The sequence below is a fragment of the Paramisgurnus dabryanus genome, chromosome 10 (assembly GCF_030506205.2).
Source record: "Paramisgurnus dabryanus chromosome 10, PD_genome_1.1, whole genome shotgun sequence".
Classification (NCBI taxonomy): domain Eukaryota; kingdom Metazoa; phylum Chordata; class Actinopteri; order Cypriniformes; family Cobitidae; genus Paramisgurnus; species Paramisgurnus dabryanus.
In genome coordinates, this window is record NC_133346.1 from 2,449,083 (window position 1) to 2,470,116 (window position 21,034).

The 21,034-nt window shown below is 34.6% G+C and overlaps 1 protein-coding gene across 14 annotated transcripts in view; it reads right to left on the reverse strand.

Annotated features, from left to right (window-relative positions):
• Positions 1-5,273: 5,273 nt before the first annotated feature.
• LOC135745133 (3',5'-cyclic-AMP phosphodiesterase 4D) overlaps positions 5,274-21,034 on the reverse strand; it is a 218,438-nt gene continuing 202,677 nt past the window's right edge. For all 14 annotated transcript variants that reach the window (XM_065263512.2, XM_065263507.2, XM_065263523.2 and 11 more), the window contains 9 exons: positions 17,048-17,141; positions 16,782-16,960; positions 15,568-15,666; positions 14,788-14,952; positions 14,579-14,678; positions 12,629-12,783; positions 12,417-12,539; positions 10,315-10,497; positions 5,274-10,017 (listed from right to left, as the gene is read on the reverse strand). In XM_065263512.2, coding sequence (XP_065119584.1) covers positions 9,559-10,017; positions 10,315-10,497; positions 12,417-12,539; positions 12,629-12,783; positions 14,579-14,678; positions 14,788-14,952; positions 15,568-15,666; positions 16,782-16,960; positions 17,048-17,141 — 1,557 coding nt within the window. In that variant the 3' untranslated portion in view covers positions 5,274-9,558. The remainder of the gene's footprint in view (positions 10,018-10,314; positions 10,498-12,416; positions 12,540-12,628; positions 12,784-14,578; positions 14,679-14,787; positions 14,953-15,567; positions 15,667-16,781; positions 16,961-17,047; positions 17,142-21,034) is intronic.

Genomic DNA, 21,034 nt, shown 5'->3' on the forward strand with positions numbered 1-21,034 from the left:
TGTGATGTCACCCTGTAATTTTTGTAGTTTTTCTTTGTGTGTGTATGTAAATCCCACTGAATAAAGGCATGTATAGGGCTATAATATATACTTTAAATTGCAGTCATATGTCTGTAGTTTGGAGTATTCAGTCGTTTTATTTTTAGTTTACAGCATGCATAAAAACAGCTGATTTTGTTTTTGTAAATGTAATTGTGGAAATGTTTGAATGGATGTACTATAACATGGTACCATGTAAATATGCATATTGTAATGAATGGCCTCCATATTCATGTACCATAGTACTTTTAAAATGATTATGGGTGGGTGCATTCCCCACATATAGCAAATGTAACATTTCCAGTTCCCCAATCATTTGAGAAAGACAACATTTTGGTGTTTAGTTGAGTTTATTTAAAATCTCAGTCTATAATAGAAATGTTACAATGCATTATGTCCTCTGCTGGATTTTAAATGAAGGATTTAGAGCTGTATGTGCAAAGATGTACTGTTGAAAATACCAATAAATATTAATATTGTGTTGATACTCAAGTGTAATGCTATCACACAAGTCATATTACTGATTACCTTTTTTGTTGTGGGTGAAAAATGTTAAGATTTCAAGATTTTTATTTATTAGAAACATGTTTAACCTGTTAGTTACAGGTTAGTCTTTCAATGCCCCAAAATCTAATAAACTATAATTCATATGACATGTTGTTTAACACTTAATAAATGAATTATTTTTTATCGTCATTGCACTGCAAAAAATTATTTTCAAGAAAAAAATTATTAGTATTTTTCTCTTGTTTTCAGTAAAAATATCTAAAAATATCTTATATTAAGATGCTTTTTCTTGATGAGCAAAACGACCCAAGAAAACAAGTCTAGTTTTTAGACCAAAAATATCAAATTTAAGTGATTTTGTGCATAAAACAAGCAAAAAAAATCTGCCAATGGGTAAGCAAAAAAATCTTGAAAATTTTTCTTAAACACTAAATTCAAGAAAAATTTGCTTACTCCATTGGCAGATTATTTTTGTTTGTTTTATGCACAAAATTACTTATTTAAATTAGACTTATTTAAAAGCTTAAAAACTTATTTTTGATATTTTTACTGAAAACAGGACAAAATACAAAGATTTTTTTTCTTGAAAATCTTTTTTTTTTTGCAGTGTTTAACACATTGAAAGCTACTTTAATGCTAAAGGGATAGTTCAACCAAAAATGAAAACTCATTTTTTTCATCCTCATGTTGTAGTAAACCACTGTATTTTTTCTGATGAACACAAAAGAAGACATTTTGATAATTTCAAAATATCTTCTTTTGTGTGCATCAAAATAAAATTAAAAACACACAGGTTTAGAACAACATGAGGGTGAATAAATGATGACAGAATTTTAATTTTTTAATGAATGAATTCTTATAGCCGCTGTATTTACATGAACACACCGCCCCCTACCGACAGCACAAGTTATGACCGTCATGACGAAGCACATTTATTTTGTTTTATCATTCATGAATTTAGTAGGTTTTGCATTTTATCAGTTTGTGTGTTTTTGCGGCTCTAACCCCTAAGCTTTGTAGTGTCCACTAAACTGCACATATATAGAAATATTTATTTATTGACATAACATATTTACAAATGCATTTACGCATTTTTCATGATTCAGTTTTGGCATCGCGGCATCTACTGTGTACAGACAATTAACAGTTTGCAATAGTGATGGGAGAAACGAAGCTTTTCGAAGCTTCGAATAAATTGAACCAATTGTTTCGCAAATTGATTCAGTTTTGAAGCGTTCGAAACACCACACACGCTGGCGACACCTGCTGGTCAAAATAGTATAAAAGATCAGTCCAAACATTTGACACTTTTTACAAAATAATAGCAAGATTGTTCTAAAAATATGTTTTTAAGAAAAATAAATTATTTATTTTAATTAAGACATAATTAAACGTGTATTGTGTTTTCACATCCTTTAATTTTTTTTATCCGTATAAGTTAACTAATCACTGTATAGTTGGTTGCCTCAGTACGCGACAACAATCCAGGTAAGAAAATGGATGGCTAAAAACAATGATTAATATGAAGCGTTCACTGTAAATTCGAGTGTATATCTATCGGTGGCTCTTTTTGTTGTTTTTCCCCTCGTCTGTAGACACGCCCCATATTGTACGTTTTTAACACAAAATTTACAAATTCCTCTTTTCTGGGTTTTCTTCTCTGACGGTATTCTGTAGAAGCATAGCCTATGATTGTTTCCTCGTCGGATAAATATTCAGTATTTTGGCTAAACTAAAGAAATCACACACCTCTTAACCTGCGGACAACGGTAGATATAGCGCTCTGTTGCCCTCCAGCGGGGCGTTCCACTAAGTGCGTGACGTCACATGAATACTGCGATGCAAGAATCGACAGGCGGAAGACGTCACATTACCGCGAGAGCGATTCGACAGACTCATCGGTATGATTTCTCGAATCGCTCACGCGATATTTTGATGTCATCTGGTTGCGGCGCAACACGTGCGTTAATGCTTAACATGACCAGCAGATGGCAGCAGAATTACAGTTACACTATAGGCGATGTTGCTTATTTCAGAGAAATGTACCTGGAGTTTTATTGTAATGAATTATTGTATTTTTTTTTAAACATTTTATCTTTATTGATTTCACACCTCGGCTTTGTTTATTTAGTGTATTCCTTCATAATACCATGACATGTAAATCTACAGTAATTCATATCTTCTCAATCGTTTTATAAAAAGGATAGTATACCCAAAAATGAAAATTCTGACATCAATTTCTCACTCTCATGTGTTACAAACCTGTCGAAATTACTTTGTTTTGATGAACACGATAGAAGATATTTTTAGGAATGTTTGTAACCAAACCGTTTGTGAGCCCCATTTACTTTCATAGTAAAAAAAATAATATTATTCGTCACTAATTCGTTTTTTATTATTTTTTTCCACATTTTTAAAGTGACACCATGTAATTTTTCAACCTTCATAATACATTTTCAAGACCCTTGTGATAGTACATCGACTTTAAATAGGTTGAATGACATGTCTACCATAGCCTGACGGGGTCTGTATCACTTTTACTCGTATTTTAAAACTTAGGGTTTCTGGTAGTAACCAGAGAACAAAAAAAAACTACAAAATTCGACTGCTTTACGGCATACGTCACTTCCTCCACACAATTTGTTTTTAACGTGAATTTTGCTGGAGGCTACTTAAGGAGTGTAGAGAGCAGTTTCTATTATGTGACTCTGTGGCACAGTCTTTAGTGTCACGGACCTATGACACGGGCGACCCGGGTTCGATTCCCCTTTAAGGCAATTTTTTATATAAACTGTTGATTCATACATAAATGCGATGTTCTTTATAAATTACGGCGATTATATTGCATATAGTTCCCTGTATTCAGATGCTGTGTTCACGTATTTACCTTTCTTTTTACTGTGTCTATGATATTTACATTACAATCCAGGATGCTATAGCACTCAAACTTGCTCACAGTGTAAAACCAAACCCTATTCATTCACCAATCAGATCCGAGCGTTTCTCTCTTCTCTCTTCCTCATTTGCTGCGTTCCGCTGTCACTCGCGTGACGTATTACAAAGCGGCAGACCTAAACGCATCGGTTTACTTGGATTTGGAGCGATTTTCACACAAAAAAGAGGAATAACGAGCGCCATTGCGGAAAATCCTGGTGGCGAGGGAGAGAGAGAGGATGCAACAATATTTGTTTGGAAAAAGGCAAGGAAATACGTCTGGTCGTTTCTGAATTGGAAGGCTGCAGCCTCCGGAGGTCAAATATGCAGGCTGCACACGTCGTCAAGCCTGGGTTATTAAGGTAAACTGAGCATTACATTCGCAGGTCATAAGCATACTGCAACAATTTACGATTAACTAAGTATAATAGTCAACTTTGTAATTGTTAATATTGTGAAATAAGACAGTCTTGATGACGTATTAGAAATACGACATCCGGAGGCTGCAACCTTCAGATTGAGAAATGGCTTCTGCCACGACGAGTTCCTCATCAGAAAGTTGTAACATGACTGCGTTTCTCCCTGTTGTCTCAAAATGTTGATCGTTTAGCATTTTAAATGTTTAGTTTTTAGTTTAGTTTTAAGGTTGGCCAGTTCCTTTCCTTTGCGACAGTGCTGCGGCGCTTGTGGGCTCTAGGGGCGCTAGAAGTGAAAAATACGTGTCTAGCACCCCCTAGTGGCCAAAAGTTTCATGGTGTCCCTTTAAATAAAAGTAATCTTCTTTAAACTACAAAATAACACAAATTTAACTATATCAATTATGTTGTAAATAAAACTAAATAAAAAATTAAAATAAATCAAAACTATTATATTTAAGAGGTTTAGTCTGCTTTTGTCTAGAACTTTCATTTCATTGTGAGATAAAATGCATGCATCTAATCTGGACTCTTATTGGCTGCTTTTCCTTAAAGAATAAGTCATTTATTTAAAAAAATGTAAATGTAAAATATATATATATTAAATAAATGATTTTTTATTTTGTTTAAATAAATGACTGATTTTTTATTTTGTTTAAATAAATGACTTATTTTTTAATTACAACATAATTGATATAGTTTAATTTGTGCTATTTTGTAATTTATATAAGTTCACTTTTATTTTATATATATAATTTAAATTATATTATATTTTTTATTTTTAAATAAATGACTTTGACTGATAAATGACTTTTATTGGCTGCTTTTCCTTCTTAATCAGTCAGAGTCCATTATTTATATATATATAAATTATATATTTTATATTATTACGTTTGCACAATAATATTTGTGCCCACAAAAAACAACAACATTTTTAACATACACCTTTCAATAGAAAAGTTTTTAAGATCATTAGCAACATTTCAGTGAATCTAGACTTTTAAACTAATATAAATATTAAGGTATTATATAAATCAAGGGAAATTTTTGAATATTTTTTGCATGCATTCAACATAAAATAATCCTACATAATGTAATTCTGTAAAATTGTAATCTTTATATTTTTATTAATATTGACTAAGTTAAAGATTAAAATCAATGTGAAATCAAACTTTGATGCTCCAAACCTCATCTTAAATTGTGAGACTTTAGTCTGGATTTCACAAATTTAGCAGCAGTCAAAACTAAATAAACGAGACATTGACGCATCAAGTTGTCGTTTACAAAATGGCCACTAGATGTCGCGCGGAGCTTCATGCTCGCATCAGATTTAATGATGACTTTTCCCATGAAAGAAATACAAACATAGCACACATGTGAGGAATCAACCCATGCTTTTATTTCACTTGTTGCATATAAAATTGTCTTTTTAGTTGATGGATTTTAAAACCGGTTGAAGATGTTTCTCTACAGTATCCTTAAAAGAGACAAAGGTGCCAATGAAAGAAGTCCATATCAGGTTTAATTAGCAGAACTTATGTTAAAATATCAGTTCATGAATCCCTTAAATGACATTGAAAAATATCAGTAATAATAATAATAGCCACTATTGGCTTTGGTCCAGGGCTGCTAAAATCTACAGTATGTGTCAGAAAATCTGCTTATTTCACATCGGAAACGTGAAAGACGAGGCTGGATGAGATGAAGGTAAGAGACGTACCTGAACAAAGATCAAGAACAGCAGAAAGATCATCACAAGCATCTAAGCACCTATAGGATAAAACTGCGCAGATCTGCAGGGTCTATTGCATCCGCTGCATTGCATACAATGCCAGCGGCGTTTACTATATGTGCCATAAACGAATGAATGTGAACGTCCTAAGCCCTGAAACCCTGAAAGCAAATGGGTTAGACACTCTCGGACTCTCTAACGTGTATACAGATAGACAGACAAACATTTTAAAGTTTAAGGCACAGCCCTGGGGCCAAATACCAATGCGACTTTTCTCATATTGTTTGGCTTTCCCCCAGTTCTCTCCAAGGTGACTTTTTATCTTTTTTCTTTTTATACAGAATATGATTTCTTTGTACATCGGATAATATTTATAATAATAAACATTCTCTCTCAACAAGAGTTTACGAAATACAGCAACTCCATCCGGATCTGGGATGAAGTTTAAAATCTGTCCTCGTACGGCCAACATTACAATATGTACAGCGAAATAAATACATTATTGTAAACAGCGAGAAAACAACAACAAAATCCTATAAGTAAGGTCATCTGGTGAGGAAAGAAATATCATGGCACGAAACTTAAATAAAAATATAGATATTATATATATATATATAAAACAAAATCAGTCCTACTGAAAAGCCAGAGTTCAAGTTTCTGTGAGCAGATCATATTTTCTAGTACAGACTTTTAAAAGGTTTGATCTATGTACACAACCAAACATACGCTAGATCTGGTAACTTGCAAGTGCTCACTCTCTATGCTACAGTTGATGGTCTACAGTACTGCTTTAAACAGAAGCAAAACATAAACAATAAATAAAACCACATAAATCATTTCTTATTAAAAGATGCGCGTCTCATAGTGCATGTCGGAGAGGGAAGTTTTGGCATGAAACGTGAAAATATGCTATTTGACGCTGAACTGCATCTAGCCCTAATATAAGATCTCTGATCTAATAATGCAATGAATCATTGAATATTTTTGACTCGAAATGAAGTCATGTTATATCAAACAGCTAACGTACTGTATGTGTGTTTCGAAAGGCATCGCATGATATACTAGTATATCTGTGCACTGCAAAAAATGACTTTCTTACTTAGTATTTTTGTCTTTGTTTTCAATACAAATATCTTAAATCAAGATGCATTTACATGATGAGCAAAATGACCTAAGAAAATAGAAGTCTAGTTAAGTTTTTAGAAATATCAAATTTAAGTGAATTTGTGCTTAGAAACAAGCAAAGCAAAAAAATCTGCCAATGGTGTAAGAAAAATGTTCTTGATTTTTTTCTTGAATTAAGTGTTTAAGAAATAAAAGTTCAAGATTTTTTTCTTACACTGCAAAAATGACTTCCTTAGTTGGTATTTTTGTCTTGTTTTAAGCACAAATATCTAATAAAAATTCTCAAGCAAAATAACCCAAGAAAATAAGTCGAGTTTTAAGACAAAAAATTTGCCAATGGGGTAAGCAAAAAAAATCTTTAACTTTTTTCTTAAACAGTAAATTCAAGAAAATCTCAAGAAAAATTAGCTTCCCCTATTGGCAGATTTTTTAAATCTCTTAAATTTAATATTTTTGGTCTAAAAACTAGACTTATTTTCTTGGGTTGTTTTGCTCATCAAGAAAAATACATGTTAATTTAAGAAGTTTTTTGCTGAAAACAAGACAAAAATAATAAGAAAATATTTTCTTGAAAATCATTTTTTGCAGTGTAGTTTTTAGAAACATCAAATTAAAAATATAAAATTTAAGTGAATTTGTGCTTAAAACAAGCAAAAAAACCTTGATGTTTTTTTTTAATTAAGTGTTTTTGTTGCCCCATTGGCAGATTGTTGGTCTAAAAACTAGATTTATTTTCTTAGATAATTTTGATCATCAAGAAAATGCATCTTAATTTAGATATTTGTACTAAAAACAAGGCAAAAATACTAAGAAAAAATAGAATTTTTTGCAGTGTGGTTATAATGCATTTAATTATTTTATACACTGCAAAAAATGATTTTCAAGAAAAAAAATTCTTAGTATTTTTGTCTTGTTTTCAGTAAAAATATTAAAAAATTCTTAAATTAAGATGCTTTTTCTTGATGAGCAAAACAACCCAAGAAAATAAGTCTAGTTATTAGATAAAAAATATCAAATTTAAGTTAATTTGTGGATTAAACAAGCAAAAAAATCTGCCAATGGGATAAGCAAAAAAATCTTGAACATTTTCTTAAAATTTTTTGACTGTTTTATGCACAAAATCACTTAAATTTGATATTTTTGGTCTAAAAACTAGACTTATTTTCTTGGGTCGTTTTGCTTGTCAAGAAAAAGCATTTTAATTTTAGAATTTTAGATTTTTATTGAAAACAAGACAAAAATACTAAGAACATTTTTTCTTGAAAATCATTTTTGCAGTGTAATGCATTATAACACACAATATGACATTAAATGAATTTAACATATTTTCAAAGGCCAAACTATTAAAAGTAAAGTATTATAACTGTGTGTGCTTTCACAATTGTGAGGTGCATTATAAGGCATTATGACTGTATTAGAAATACTTTCATAATGTATGATATAACACAAGCTTAAAGGTGTCATATGATGTTGGTAAAAAGCACATTATTTTGTGTATTTACGCGGTTTAACACATTATTTTTCACATACCGTACATTATTGTTGCTCCCGCCTTACTGAAACACATGGATTTTTACAAAGCTCATTGTTTTGAAAAGCGCGGTGTGCTCTGAATGACCAGCTATTCAGTGCGTTGTGATTGGCCGATTGCCTCAAGGGTGTGAGGGAAATGTTACGCCGCTTACCATATTTTGAATATCAGCTCCCAAAGCACAGCATCTCGGCGACAACAATCCTACTACAGCGAGAATAAAAGTTACGCCGTCTTTATGCGCATACACATACATGTGAACGGTGTTATGCAAATCTTTCCACACGGTGATGTAGATATGTGGGGCGTGTTTGACCGAATATACTTTTAGACCGAATATCTCTCTGGGTTTGAGACTTTAATCTTTGCGACTTTACGGATCTTCTGTATGCACAAACAGCTTTAAACACGCCAAAGAATGAAATCACATCATATGACCCCTTTAAAAGCTTTAAAGTGTTGCCAAAATCACTGTGTTTCTACATAAAGCATTTGAACTAAATTTAGAGGGTAATCGGAGGTACGTCTTTTATAAAGAAAACCATTTAAACAAATATCAAAATCATATAAATTCAGCTGGTAAATGTGAAAGATGGTTTGTGACACAGCAGCCAACTCACGACACAACGCAGGATGACCGCAAGTTACCTTTTCACATACAGTCCTTTGAAACACAACAGCTGTTGTTCTGGTATTAAAAGTAACATGTAAAAATCTTTACGTATACCGTACAAAATCATTGAGAAGAGGCCACGACAGCTGTGAGCCGCTTGCTTTTTTGTCTTTTTACATTTGTTTCAGTCAAAGTTTAGGAAGACTTAAAACGGTAGAAAAAAGGTCTCTTTGAAATTCAAGGAAACGTGCTGCTGTTTATCTCCGCTGACCGCGCCTGCGGTCGTCTCTACAGGCAGATTGCTTTGTGCAGCGGCCGTGTACAGTAACAGCCCTCCGTACGGTCACGTGCGACCCGTCGCCAGAGATTTTCTCATGGTAGCTCACAGAGAACGGGTGTCCGGGCGAAGGTAAACAAAACCAAGCTCGAAAGAAAACCAAGGACTAAATATTATTCCTGAGTGCAAATAAAACGACAACCTACAGATGTCTTAGTGTCCTCTCGTCTCCAGGCAGCTCGTAAGAGAGACAGAAAGAGAAACGGAGAGCGAGAGAGGAGTGGCCGAGGTCTCGGAGTGCAACGTGCGCTTTGGAACTCAATTTCATTGTCAATTATTACATTTGCCATCACGGCATCGAGTCTGTGCCGTCCCGGCGCGCTGCTACGTGTCTGCGGGCTGTTCCTCTTCGTCCTCCTCATCGTCGTCGTCCTCTTCTACCATGCTGGGCTCCGTGGAAACTTCCTCCGAAGTTCCCTCCTCGGCCTCCGGGATCTCTGTGGATTCAGAGTCTTGCGTGATCAGAGTTTTGGAATCACTGCAGCTGTTGTCGTCCTCCTCTTCATCCTCGTCCTCCTCTTCCTCGGCCTGGCTGCCGCTGTCTTTTTCCGTGTCCGATTCTCCGTCCTCCTCCAAAGTCAGTTCGAACTGAAACTTCTCAGCTCCGCTGGAGCGATTGCTGTCCTCGGGCTGATCTGGAGCGGGCGAGGGGCTTTGGGGTATGGTGCTCTGGTACCACTCTCTGTTGTCCTCTAACGTGTCCAGGATGTCCTGGGCGTCTGGGTGGACGAGATCGGCCCACGTCTCCCATAGCGGATGCACGATGTAGTCAATAAAGCCCACCTGAAGACATAAAGACTACTGTGAGTATCTCACCTTTATAATATGGACACTTAAAATACACTTCAGCAACCTTACCATGAAAAAATTAAGATAATCGTATGATGGATTAAAAAATACTTTATCAGAGTTTAAAATCGAAAGGACAAAAACATCAACAAGTGCAGTGGACACTTTCCATTTGTGCTGTCTTCTTCTGAGTCATCACCCGGATACATCGATAAACAGATGACGCACACAAGCGTGGCGTACATCAGATGCAGGTAAGCGAGACCTGTCGGAAGAAAACCGAGGTGTTACCTGAGATTTCTCGACTGATGCGTTGTGTTTGTCACACATGGGGCTGATCTCCATCCCCCTCTCTCGCTCTCGATCGCCCTGACTGAAGAACTCCTCCATGATTCGATCCGTCCACTGTTTGTACAGCTGCAGGGGTTTCGTGGGGTTACTGAGATCGGCACAGTGAACCATGTTCTGTAGCACCTGAGGAACACACAACGCTTACTGAGCAAATCTGTGCATGGATGTAAACATGGTAAAATGTGGTAAATGAAACTGAGAGAGTTATACACCTTTTAGCATTAAATGCACAATGTCTGTCCAATCATTATTACATATTTGGGTCTTTAGTGACCCAGAATGTTTATTTAACATTATTATAAAACTGTCGTAATACCTCATTAACAATTATAAAATGATTAAAAAGCATTCTTGCTGTGTTTTATTATGTATATATAAATACATACACAGAAACATTTACATGTGCATATAATTTTTTATATATATATATATATATATATATATTCTATATTATATATATAATTAAAAAAATGGATATATAAATACAAATGTTTTGAAATGTATATATGTATGTTTGTTAAATATACATAATAATTACACACACATACCCTGCAAAAAATGACTTTCTTACTTCGTATTTTTGTCTTTTTTTCAGTAAAAAAGTTTACAAAAATTCTTAAATTAAGATGCATTTTCTTGATGAGCAAAATGAGAAAAATAAGTTTATATTTTTAAGTAAATTAGTGTTTAAAACAAGCAAAAAAATCTGCCAATGGAATAAGAAAGAAATTATTGAAATAACTTAACTTTTTTCATAAACACTTAATTCACGAAAAAACTATTCTTATTCCATTGGCAGATTATTATTATTTTTTTTTGCTTGTTTTAAGCACAAATTCGCTTAAATTGTATATTTTTTGTCTAAAATAGACTAATTTTCTTATGTCATTTTGCTCATCAGGAAAATACATCTTAATTTAAGAATTTTTGTAAACTTTTACTGAAAATAAGACAAAAATACTACGATTATTTTTCTTGAAAATAATTTTTGCAGTGTATCGACTGTTTTTAAACTAACGGCTGATAAAAATTGCATTTATTAACCGATACTAATCATTGGCCGATATATCGGTGTGTATATATTAGTGCTGGGCAAAGATTAAAATTTTCCTGATGAGCAAAATGACCTGAGAAAATAAGTCTATTTTAGACAAAAAATATAAAATTTAAGCGAATTTGTGCTTAAAACAAGCAACAACAACAACAAAAAAATCTGCCTATGGAATAAGAGAAAAATTTCTTGAATTAAGTGTTTATGAAAAAAGTTAAGTTATTTCAAGATTTTCTTTCTTATTCCATTGGCAGATTATTTTTTTTTGATTGTTTTAAACACTAATTTACTTAAAAAATATAAACGACTTATTTTCCTCATGATCAGTATTGGTTAATAAATGCAATTTTTATCGGCCGTTAGTTTAAAAACAGTCGATACACTGCAAAAAATTTTTTAAAATCTTAATATTTTTGTCTTGTTTTTAGTAAAAATATCTAAAAATTCTTAAATTAAGATGCTTTTTCTTGATGAGCAAAATGACCCAAGAAAACAAGTCTAGTTTTTAGACCAGAAAGATCAAATTTAAGTTATTTTGTGGATAAAACAAGCAAAAAAAATCTGCCAATGGGGTAAGCAAAAAAATCTTGAAAATTTTTCCTAAACACTAAATTCAAGAAAAATGAAAGAAAAATTCGCTGACCTCATTGGCAGATTTTTTTTGGCTTGTTTTATGCACAAAATCACTTAAATTTGATATTTTTGTCTAAATATTAGACTTATTTTCTTAGGTCATTTTGCTCATCAAGAAAAAGCATCTTAATTTAATAATTTTTAAATATTTTTACTGAAAACAAGACAAAAATACTAAGTAAGAAAGTCATTTTTTGCTGTGAATAATCAGCTTTCAGTATGGGTGGAAAAATGTTATATCATTGCATCTTTAATATACATTATATTATATAAAATTAATTTAGTAAGACAAAACAAATCAATAAAAGATTTTCTGCACCAGCTGCATCAAATAAACCTTCACAAACTTCAGTCTTACTTGTATTCGGTCTGAGTAGTTATCCAAGAGTAATACGCCAGAACTGGTGACCTTCTTTGTCTCGACCATCGTCTTCAAGTCTGCCAGCAAGTTCATGTGTTTGGACATGTCAGTAGCTAAAACCTTCAAGAAACATACAAGAGTTAATTCTCCAAGCAAACACTCAGACTAAATATAAAAACAAAGCCATTATTAAGCGTCGTCAGACGTACAATGTCTATGACCATCTTGCGCAAGGATTGTCTCTGTTTTTTGGTCAAGTTCTGAAAGATGTCACAGTTCTCCTCCTGCAGGAGTTTGAAGCCCACGGCGAGATGATGGTTCTCCAGCACTGATGAATCGTTGTACATGAGCGCCAACTCAGAGTCTGCAGATATAAACATAAAACATGTAATTAATATAACCTTGACCTTGTGTTAGTCTGAGCAAGCTTCTACTTTGACTGACGGTTCAAAGGTCCACATCAGCAGCGGGACTCCATCACTGGCTGTGAGATTACAGTGTGTGACGCAGGTGAGGAAAGCTCTCTTACACAAACACACAGTCTAAAGCCTCTCGCAGACAGACAGTTACGCACCCATGAGGCTTAAGTCGAGTTTATCCGTCATATCAGGGCGCTGGTTTTGCTTATGTCACATTGAAGTTATGTAAGCAGACAGCCGGTCTGCGGACAGATGTGTTGCTGGTCTGATGGGATTTAATCCAAAACACTATCTGATTTATCTGCTCAGTGTAATACAAAACTTAAAGTAATGAGATGCTTACATCAACAGCATTTTATTAAAGCGTTAAGCGTGAGTGATTTATATGTTACAGCGGGGAAATAAGTATTTGACACATCAGCATTTTATCAGTAAGGGGATTTCTAAGTTGGCTATTGACAGAAAATTTTCACCAGATGTAGCCATCAAGCCAAGTACTGAATTCATACAAAGAAATCAGAACATTTAAGTATACAAGTTGAGTCATAATAAATAAATTGAAATGACACAGGGAATAAGTATTGAACACTTATTTAATACTTTGTAAAAAAGCCTTTGTTGATGATTACAGCTTCTAGTTGGGCCAGAATCACTCCTGAGCAATGCAGACGACTAGTCTCGCCATACAAGAGGCGTCTAGAAGCTGTAATCACCAACAAAAGCTTTTTTACAAAGTATTAAATAAAGTGTGTTCAATACTTATTCCCTGTGTCATTTCACTTTATTTATTATGACTCAACTTGTATACTTAAATGTTCTAAATTCTTTGTATGAATTCAGTATTTGGCTTGATGGCTACATCTGGTGGAAATTTTGTGTCAATAGCCCACTTAGAAAAGCCCTTACTGATAAAAATGCCGATGTGTAAAATACTTATTTTCCCCGCTGTAAGTCAATGCAAAAACACGATTCATTCACGCGAATGAGGTGGTGCAAATTGACCGTTTCGGGCTTTGACGCACATATCACGTAAAAAATCTGAACTGTGGCTGAAATTCACACCGTGTTAACCAATTGCTCTAGTAGTGACGTGATAATGAATGGCAATAAATATTGCCAAAGACGCATTACAGGGACGCAGGAAGTATGGCAAGGGAGATGCAGCGTCTCATTCCCTTCTCAGGGAACAACAGTTACATACGTAACTCAAGACGTTTTCATGTGTCAAACACAACTATGCAAAAAAGCATTTTGGTATGAATCAACATTATAAGATATAAGCATTAAAGGCCAACAGTTTAGCACGGGTGCTTAAAAAGTCTTGAATTTTATGATATTGTCAGACACTACATAGGGAATAATATGGATTTTTTTTTCTATGTATGTATATTTTCAATAACTTCTAAGAGCCTTAAATCCCCCCCATCTTTGCGCGAATAGCACGATTTATTCGCGTCTGGTGTGAACGCATAGGAAGAGGTCACATTGAATGCAACACTCGCATGTTGTCATTTTATGTCCATATGATCTCAAATGAATGATTATTTTAAGACCAGATTGTGGGCTTTCTTACTTGGTTCAGTATGAAGCACCTAACAACCCCCCAGACCACCCTAGCATCCACATAGCAATGCATCCAGAACACCCTGATATTCATGCATTAATCATGTTAATCATGCATCTTGTGTCCGTTTATTTCTTTGTTGGGTGGTGAAGGTTATACGTTCATAAAGGACTCACTGGTATTAATGAGGAACTGGTTGGAGACGCCTGGGTGGTCGACGTCGTGAACTGCACTTGCGAAAATGGCAGCAAGAATTTCAAGGTCTGTGAAAACCGCCTGAAAGGAAAGAACATATGGATGTACGGTCAGCAATTATCTTTACCACATAACCCATTATAGATTCATATAAACACAGTAAGTAGCACACAAAGTCTCTCTCTCTCACCTCTAAAGCCGGCGTGGAGAGCAGCACGTGTGTTGACTGGGTGACATCAGCAGCGTGGATGTTGTTGTGATAAGCAACATCTGCGTGATAATGGTCTTCTAAGGTCATCAGGTAGGTTATGAAAGTGTCCAAGGGTATTTTAAATGTTTTGAGTAAGTCTCTCTCCTGTAAGGAAAAACAAAACCGTGTGATGTAATCTTAACCATAGATATGTATAAAGGCTAGATGGCTCAAGGCGGAGTTAGCCGTGTCGTCACTTGGCGGCCATCTTAGGTCAGTGCTGCCATAGTGCTGCTCCCTGCTACTGTGGACGGAAGGTGAGTGACATACGCCAACTAAAATGCTCGTAACTTGCTGAATTCTTGACGGTATACCTAGTACTTTACCTGTCTAGTCTGCTTAATATACTATTTTCTTAATAAACTCCGTGGCTATAATTTTTCACAAGTATGCAGTTAAATAGCCGCATCCCTGACGTTTATGACACACCAAGCCGTTTGAAAATCGGTTGAAAATTGAGCAAAATATAGTTATTTCAGCACTACATGCACAATAGACTTTAATGTTATAACTGGACGAGCGGTCCTGTCCTAAGATGGCCGCCGTGTGACGTCGTCGGGTCCCATTGGCTCTCAGCGCCGGTAAGCCATCTAGCCTTTATACATATCTATGCTCTTAACATTCAGTAGGGGATCAATAAACAATACTATTGGTTTATATACTGTAATTTAACCCCATGGTTGAAAAAGTGTACGTGTTAGTAATTGTGCAGGACCTTACCTGAAATATAGTGTACATCATCACAGTTAAAGGCCTGTTGCCTGAAAACTCTGTGACTTTAAAAACGTTAAGGCCCCATTTGTTAACGTCCTCCAATTCCTGAAACACATCAACATTACATTAGACACAATTGTGTTACAAAGCTTAAAAGAATAGTTCACCCCGATACGAAAATTAGCCCATATTTTACTCAACCTCAAGTCATTTTAGGTGTATATGACTTTCATCAAAAACAAATGAATACAGTTATTAACTCTTTTTCCGCCATTGAGGAGTTAACTCGTCAATTAAGAAAAAATGCTTCCTTGCCAATGACGAGTTTTTACGACAATTTGTATATCCGCTATTATTATTATTATTACACAACTTATAAAACCCGGAAGCATCTTTACGACCAAACAGTAAAGACTCCCATGTATTTTTTGATCATCGCTCTGAATCTGATGTCTAACAAAAATCCTTCATTAAGAAAAATGCAATTATCTGATATAAAACTATAATTATTTTATATTTCGAAGAAACCTACCCATATTTGAGAGGTAATAAAAAGAAAACAAATGAAGATAGGATGAAACATTTTCTTAGTTTGAAAGCAGATATAATTGAAGAGTTTGGTTCCAAAACATGATAAACGGCATTAAAAAAAATCAGTTACCGCCAAAATCTGTATTGTATCAAGTCAGTGTTCAAAAGTTAATTCTTAATTTTATGCAAAATCCAATATCTGTCGTGTTATTCTGTCATCGTTTCTCCATTTTTTCCCAAAACGCGATAAACGCCAGTCCTCCTTTTCTGCAGAATGCAATAAATCCGCTTTGTAAACAATAATGGCAGCACTTGAATACACACAGACTCCTAGTTTTCCTCATCTTCTTTGTACTTTGTGATCAACAAACAAACATAACAAAATAATACTTTTGATGGCATTGATAAACCTGTGGTGGTTTCCTGAGATGGGGAAGAAATGTAAGCCATCAAAATCTTATAATTTACATGAGAGGCACTCGGGCGAAAGAAAAATGCCGGCTGTTGATTGGTCTCACACAAATTATTTTACTCAAAGTCAACGAAAATCGAGCAGGACCAAAACATTTTACAGCTGATCGCTGTCTTAAAAGTTCAGCGACGCGTCCCAATGATCCATGATCAGATCCACTGCAAAAGAGCTTAAAGCGCTTTCTAAAATAAACCCATCCATCGACCCTTCGCCTCACCTTGGCTAAAGAGTCTTCTGTGTCCGTCTTGACTCCAAATCGAGGGATGTTGGAGTTGGTGAGGCTGGTGCTGTGCATTAGTTTCTTCACGCCGCTAATCTGACACATGGGCTGGTTCTTCTTCTTGTCTTTCTCCTCTCGCGTCTGTGGGGTCGGCATCTCCACGTCATGCTGTTTGTCTGCAGGGGGAGGAACGTAAACATTCATTTGACACCAACACATGGTGAACTCCATTTAAATTTCTGTTTTTGTGAATAATGATGTACCTAAAAATGTGTTGGAGATGTACTCTGAGACCTGGTTCCCCGATCTGCTCATCTCAGACAGATGGGTTAACTCCCTGTTCAACATCCGCTTGAACTGAAGACAAACAGACAGAAAATTAATCAAATGCATTGTATACTTTACATTACACTGCAAAAATAAATGTATGACTTTGTTTTTGGTCTTGATTTTCAGCATAAATCTCTAAAAATTCTTAAATCAAGATAAGTAAGAAATATTAATTCCCGTTCTCTAAAAAATGATGAAAATCAAGTGAGTTCATGCTTAATTTTTTTTTAGGTAAAATATCTGCTACATGGCAAAAATGATTTTCAAAAATATATGTTCTTAGTATTTTTGTCTTGTTTTCAGTAAAAATATCTAAAAATTCTTAAATTAAGATGCTTTTTTTTCATGAGCAAAATGACCCAAGAAAATAAGTCTAGTTTTTAGACCAAAAATATCACATTTAAGTGATTTTGTGCATAAAACAAGCAAAAAAATAATAATCTGCCAATGGGGTAAGCAAAAAATCTCGAACGTTTTTCTTAAACACTAAATTCAAGAAAAATTGGCAGATTTTTTTGCTTGTTTTATGCACACAATCACTTAAATTTGATATTTTTGTTCTTAAAACTTGACTTATTTTCTTGGGCTTTTTTGCTCATCAAGAAAAAGCATCTTAATTTAAGAATTTTTTATATTTTTACTGAAAACAAGACAAAAATACTAAGAATTTTTTTTCTTAATATTTTTTTTTTGCAGTGTACTGGGGTAAGAAAAATGTACTTGAATTAAGTTGAAATTTGAATGAAGTTTCATAGCAAAAAAATTTTAAGCATAAACTCACTTGATTTTTATTTTTTATTCCTCTCAAGTAAATATATGTTTATTTAAAAATATTTCGATATTCATACTAGAAAATAAGCCAGAAATACTAAGACATATTTTTTTGCAGTGCAAATTATATATATAAAAATGTGAGAAGCATTATACTCATACTTTAAACAAACACATATGCTTTACCAAAACAGATTAAAATATTAATAAAAATAACAAAAAATGTAGATTTAATGAAAATAAAGTTTGCATTTGTAAACCATAATGCATAATAAATCATAACACCTCTGTTTTTTTCATGTCATTCGAATTTCAGTTTTTATATTATTGTAGGTGAACTGTACTTAGTCATACAATGTTCACAGGCATAAAAAACTTTAAATAATCAAGTAATCAACAATGAACCATAATGCAGTATATGCAAAAGTGTGTTCAGGAATTATTAGTAACACTTTACAATAAGCTTACAATACAATGGGGCAGTCTATCCTAGTCCCAGACTGAAGTTTGTATTTGTTAACATTATATCCAGTGGCGGCTCTTGCTCTTACGAGGGGCGCAAATTTAAAATATGTGTTTGTTGCGTCATGTGAAACTTGTGCATCAAGTGTCAAAAATACAAGCCTGTTTATGATAAAAGAGACACTGACATTCACAAAAATACTCGCGTCTTTGACAAGACATGTGATGCACACACTTGACACGCAAAACCACACACATGACGAACTACATACATGTTGTGACGAGCTTCTCACGTGCGTCCTCAAAAAATAAGTCACCAGCCGCCACTGATTATAACCATTAGCTGACAATTACCAATTTTTTTTTTATTTATTTAATGCACAATGAACTAACCTGAACAATTAAACTGGCGTTAACAGTTACAACCTTTGATTAAAAATAATGAATATTAACATGAACTAAGATTAATTAATGCTGTTCATTGTTAGTTCATGTTAACTAATACATTAACTATGTTACTGTGAAGTGTTACCGAATTTTACACATTGTACATGTATGATCCTATTTGGTAAGAGGTGTAAAATACTCGACTAGTTTCCATAATATTTACATGTGGCTTACCGCACATTGTTTGAATATATACAGTTGTGACCTCATTTAACAAGTTTAACAAACTATTTTGTTTAGTTTTCATGCATCCAGCATCTACAGACACATACAACCCACATTCAGGACAAACCTTTATATATCCCCATGAGACCGATAGCAAATAATTCGCTTCTGGCATTTTTGTCGAAATTCCAAAACGAAACCCGCAAAAAATCACCACTAAATCCTTTGGATGGTGCGACACAAACGCTTCTGTCGTCTCAGCCCATAAACTGCATCTCTAAAGCTGACACCAGATCAGCTGGAGGTGCTGAGGCTGACAGACATGGCTTGGCTTCTTTCCACAGCACGATGGGAGAGATGCTGTGAAGCTCAACGCCTTCCAAATATGGAACTGCTCATTTAATCAATACAGCTCGAGCCCTCGGCAGACCACAGCCAATCACAGCTCATTACCAAGAGAGGAAAGGGGGCTGGAACGTCTGTCATCCACTGATGGAGGATACAGGCCTTGAGATCGTGGTTGTTTTCGCGGCTCACCTTGTACCTGGTATAATCATACACGCGGCGGTGAGCTTAGATGACTCATAAGAGCAGAAACGTCTTCACGGTAAGATGTATTCACTCACGTCTACAGCAGTCACAGACCAACCAACAAACCGGTTCATCATGGGTGCTTTCAATAATCAAATGACAATTATGTTTCAATATAAAGTGATTTCTCCATATCTAGTGAATTATGTTTTTATCAATGTTGAAGTTTAATCTTAAGAAGCAATTCAATTCTTCGACTGAGCAGCCTAGTGCCATTGTTTGGGTATATCAATATCAATACATGTGTTGACATCTGACAGATTTGTAAAGATAGTCACTTAGGATAATAGCATTTGATAAATGCAAATAAAATTACAGCCATTCTGTTAATATGTTCAAAAGCAATCCGTATTATTTTTATCAAGATGCATAACAATGATTTTGCTCCATTATGCATATTAAAAAAATAGCGAGTATTTAAACTTGCATTTTTGTACAAATTTTGACACACTGATCAAAAGCAAATGAAAAGATAGGACAATATATTGCAGAGGCCGCATATCAGTCGATATTTGGATTTTATTATTTTTATTATTATCGACATCCGCTGACAAACCTTTTCAATCGGCCAGTAAATCACTCTATTACTTAAATTTGATGTTTGTAATAAAAAAGACACTCAATGTAAAGCCAAAGTCTGACAAACCAATTAGTAAACTAACCAATCACTATTTACAGGGTTCCCACACCTTGGCTTACTTCAAATTCAAGGACCTTTCAAGGACTTTCCAGGTCCAATATCCTCAAATTCAAGGACTAAATGTGGGGACACATTTCAAGTGAGAGCAAGGTTACATCGTGTTACCTTTTAAGATACATTGTTACAGTTCTCTTTCGAGGGAACTCGCGCTGCGTCACTGCGGTGAAACTTTGGGGACGCCTCCAAGGGTAAAGTGCGTCTGAATGTGTATATCAAATTCAACCAATGATGAGGCTTAACGACAAAGACAAGGTGACGCGGGAGCCAGGAAGTATATCGCTATCTGAAATATTGCCAAAGACGGCGTTACAGGGACACATGAAGTATGGCAAGGGAGACGCAGCGTCTCGTTCCCTACATACGTAACCCGAGACGTTTTCATGTGTCAAACACAACTATGCAAAAAAAGCATTTTGGTATGAATCAACATTCACATACAGAAGATATAAGCATTTAAAGCGAACAGTTTAGCACGTATGCTTAAAAAGTCTAGAATTTTTATGATATTATCCTACACTACACAGGGAATAATATGGATTATTTCCAGAAAACTTCTTAAATTTAAGCACTTTCAATGACCTGTGTCTATGTATGTATATTTTCAAAAACTTCCCAGGGCCTTGAATTTTTCCCACCAGATTCACAAACTTTCAAGGACCCGTGGGAACCCTGTATTAAACATGACGTTATGTTGTGTCACACACCACACCACACTAGTTCAACACACTTATTCAAACAGTACAGTGAGATGTCAGATAAATTATGTCTTGTAAATATGTTTTAA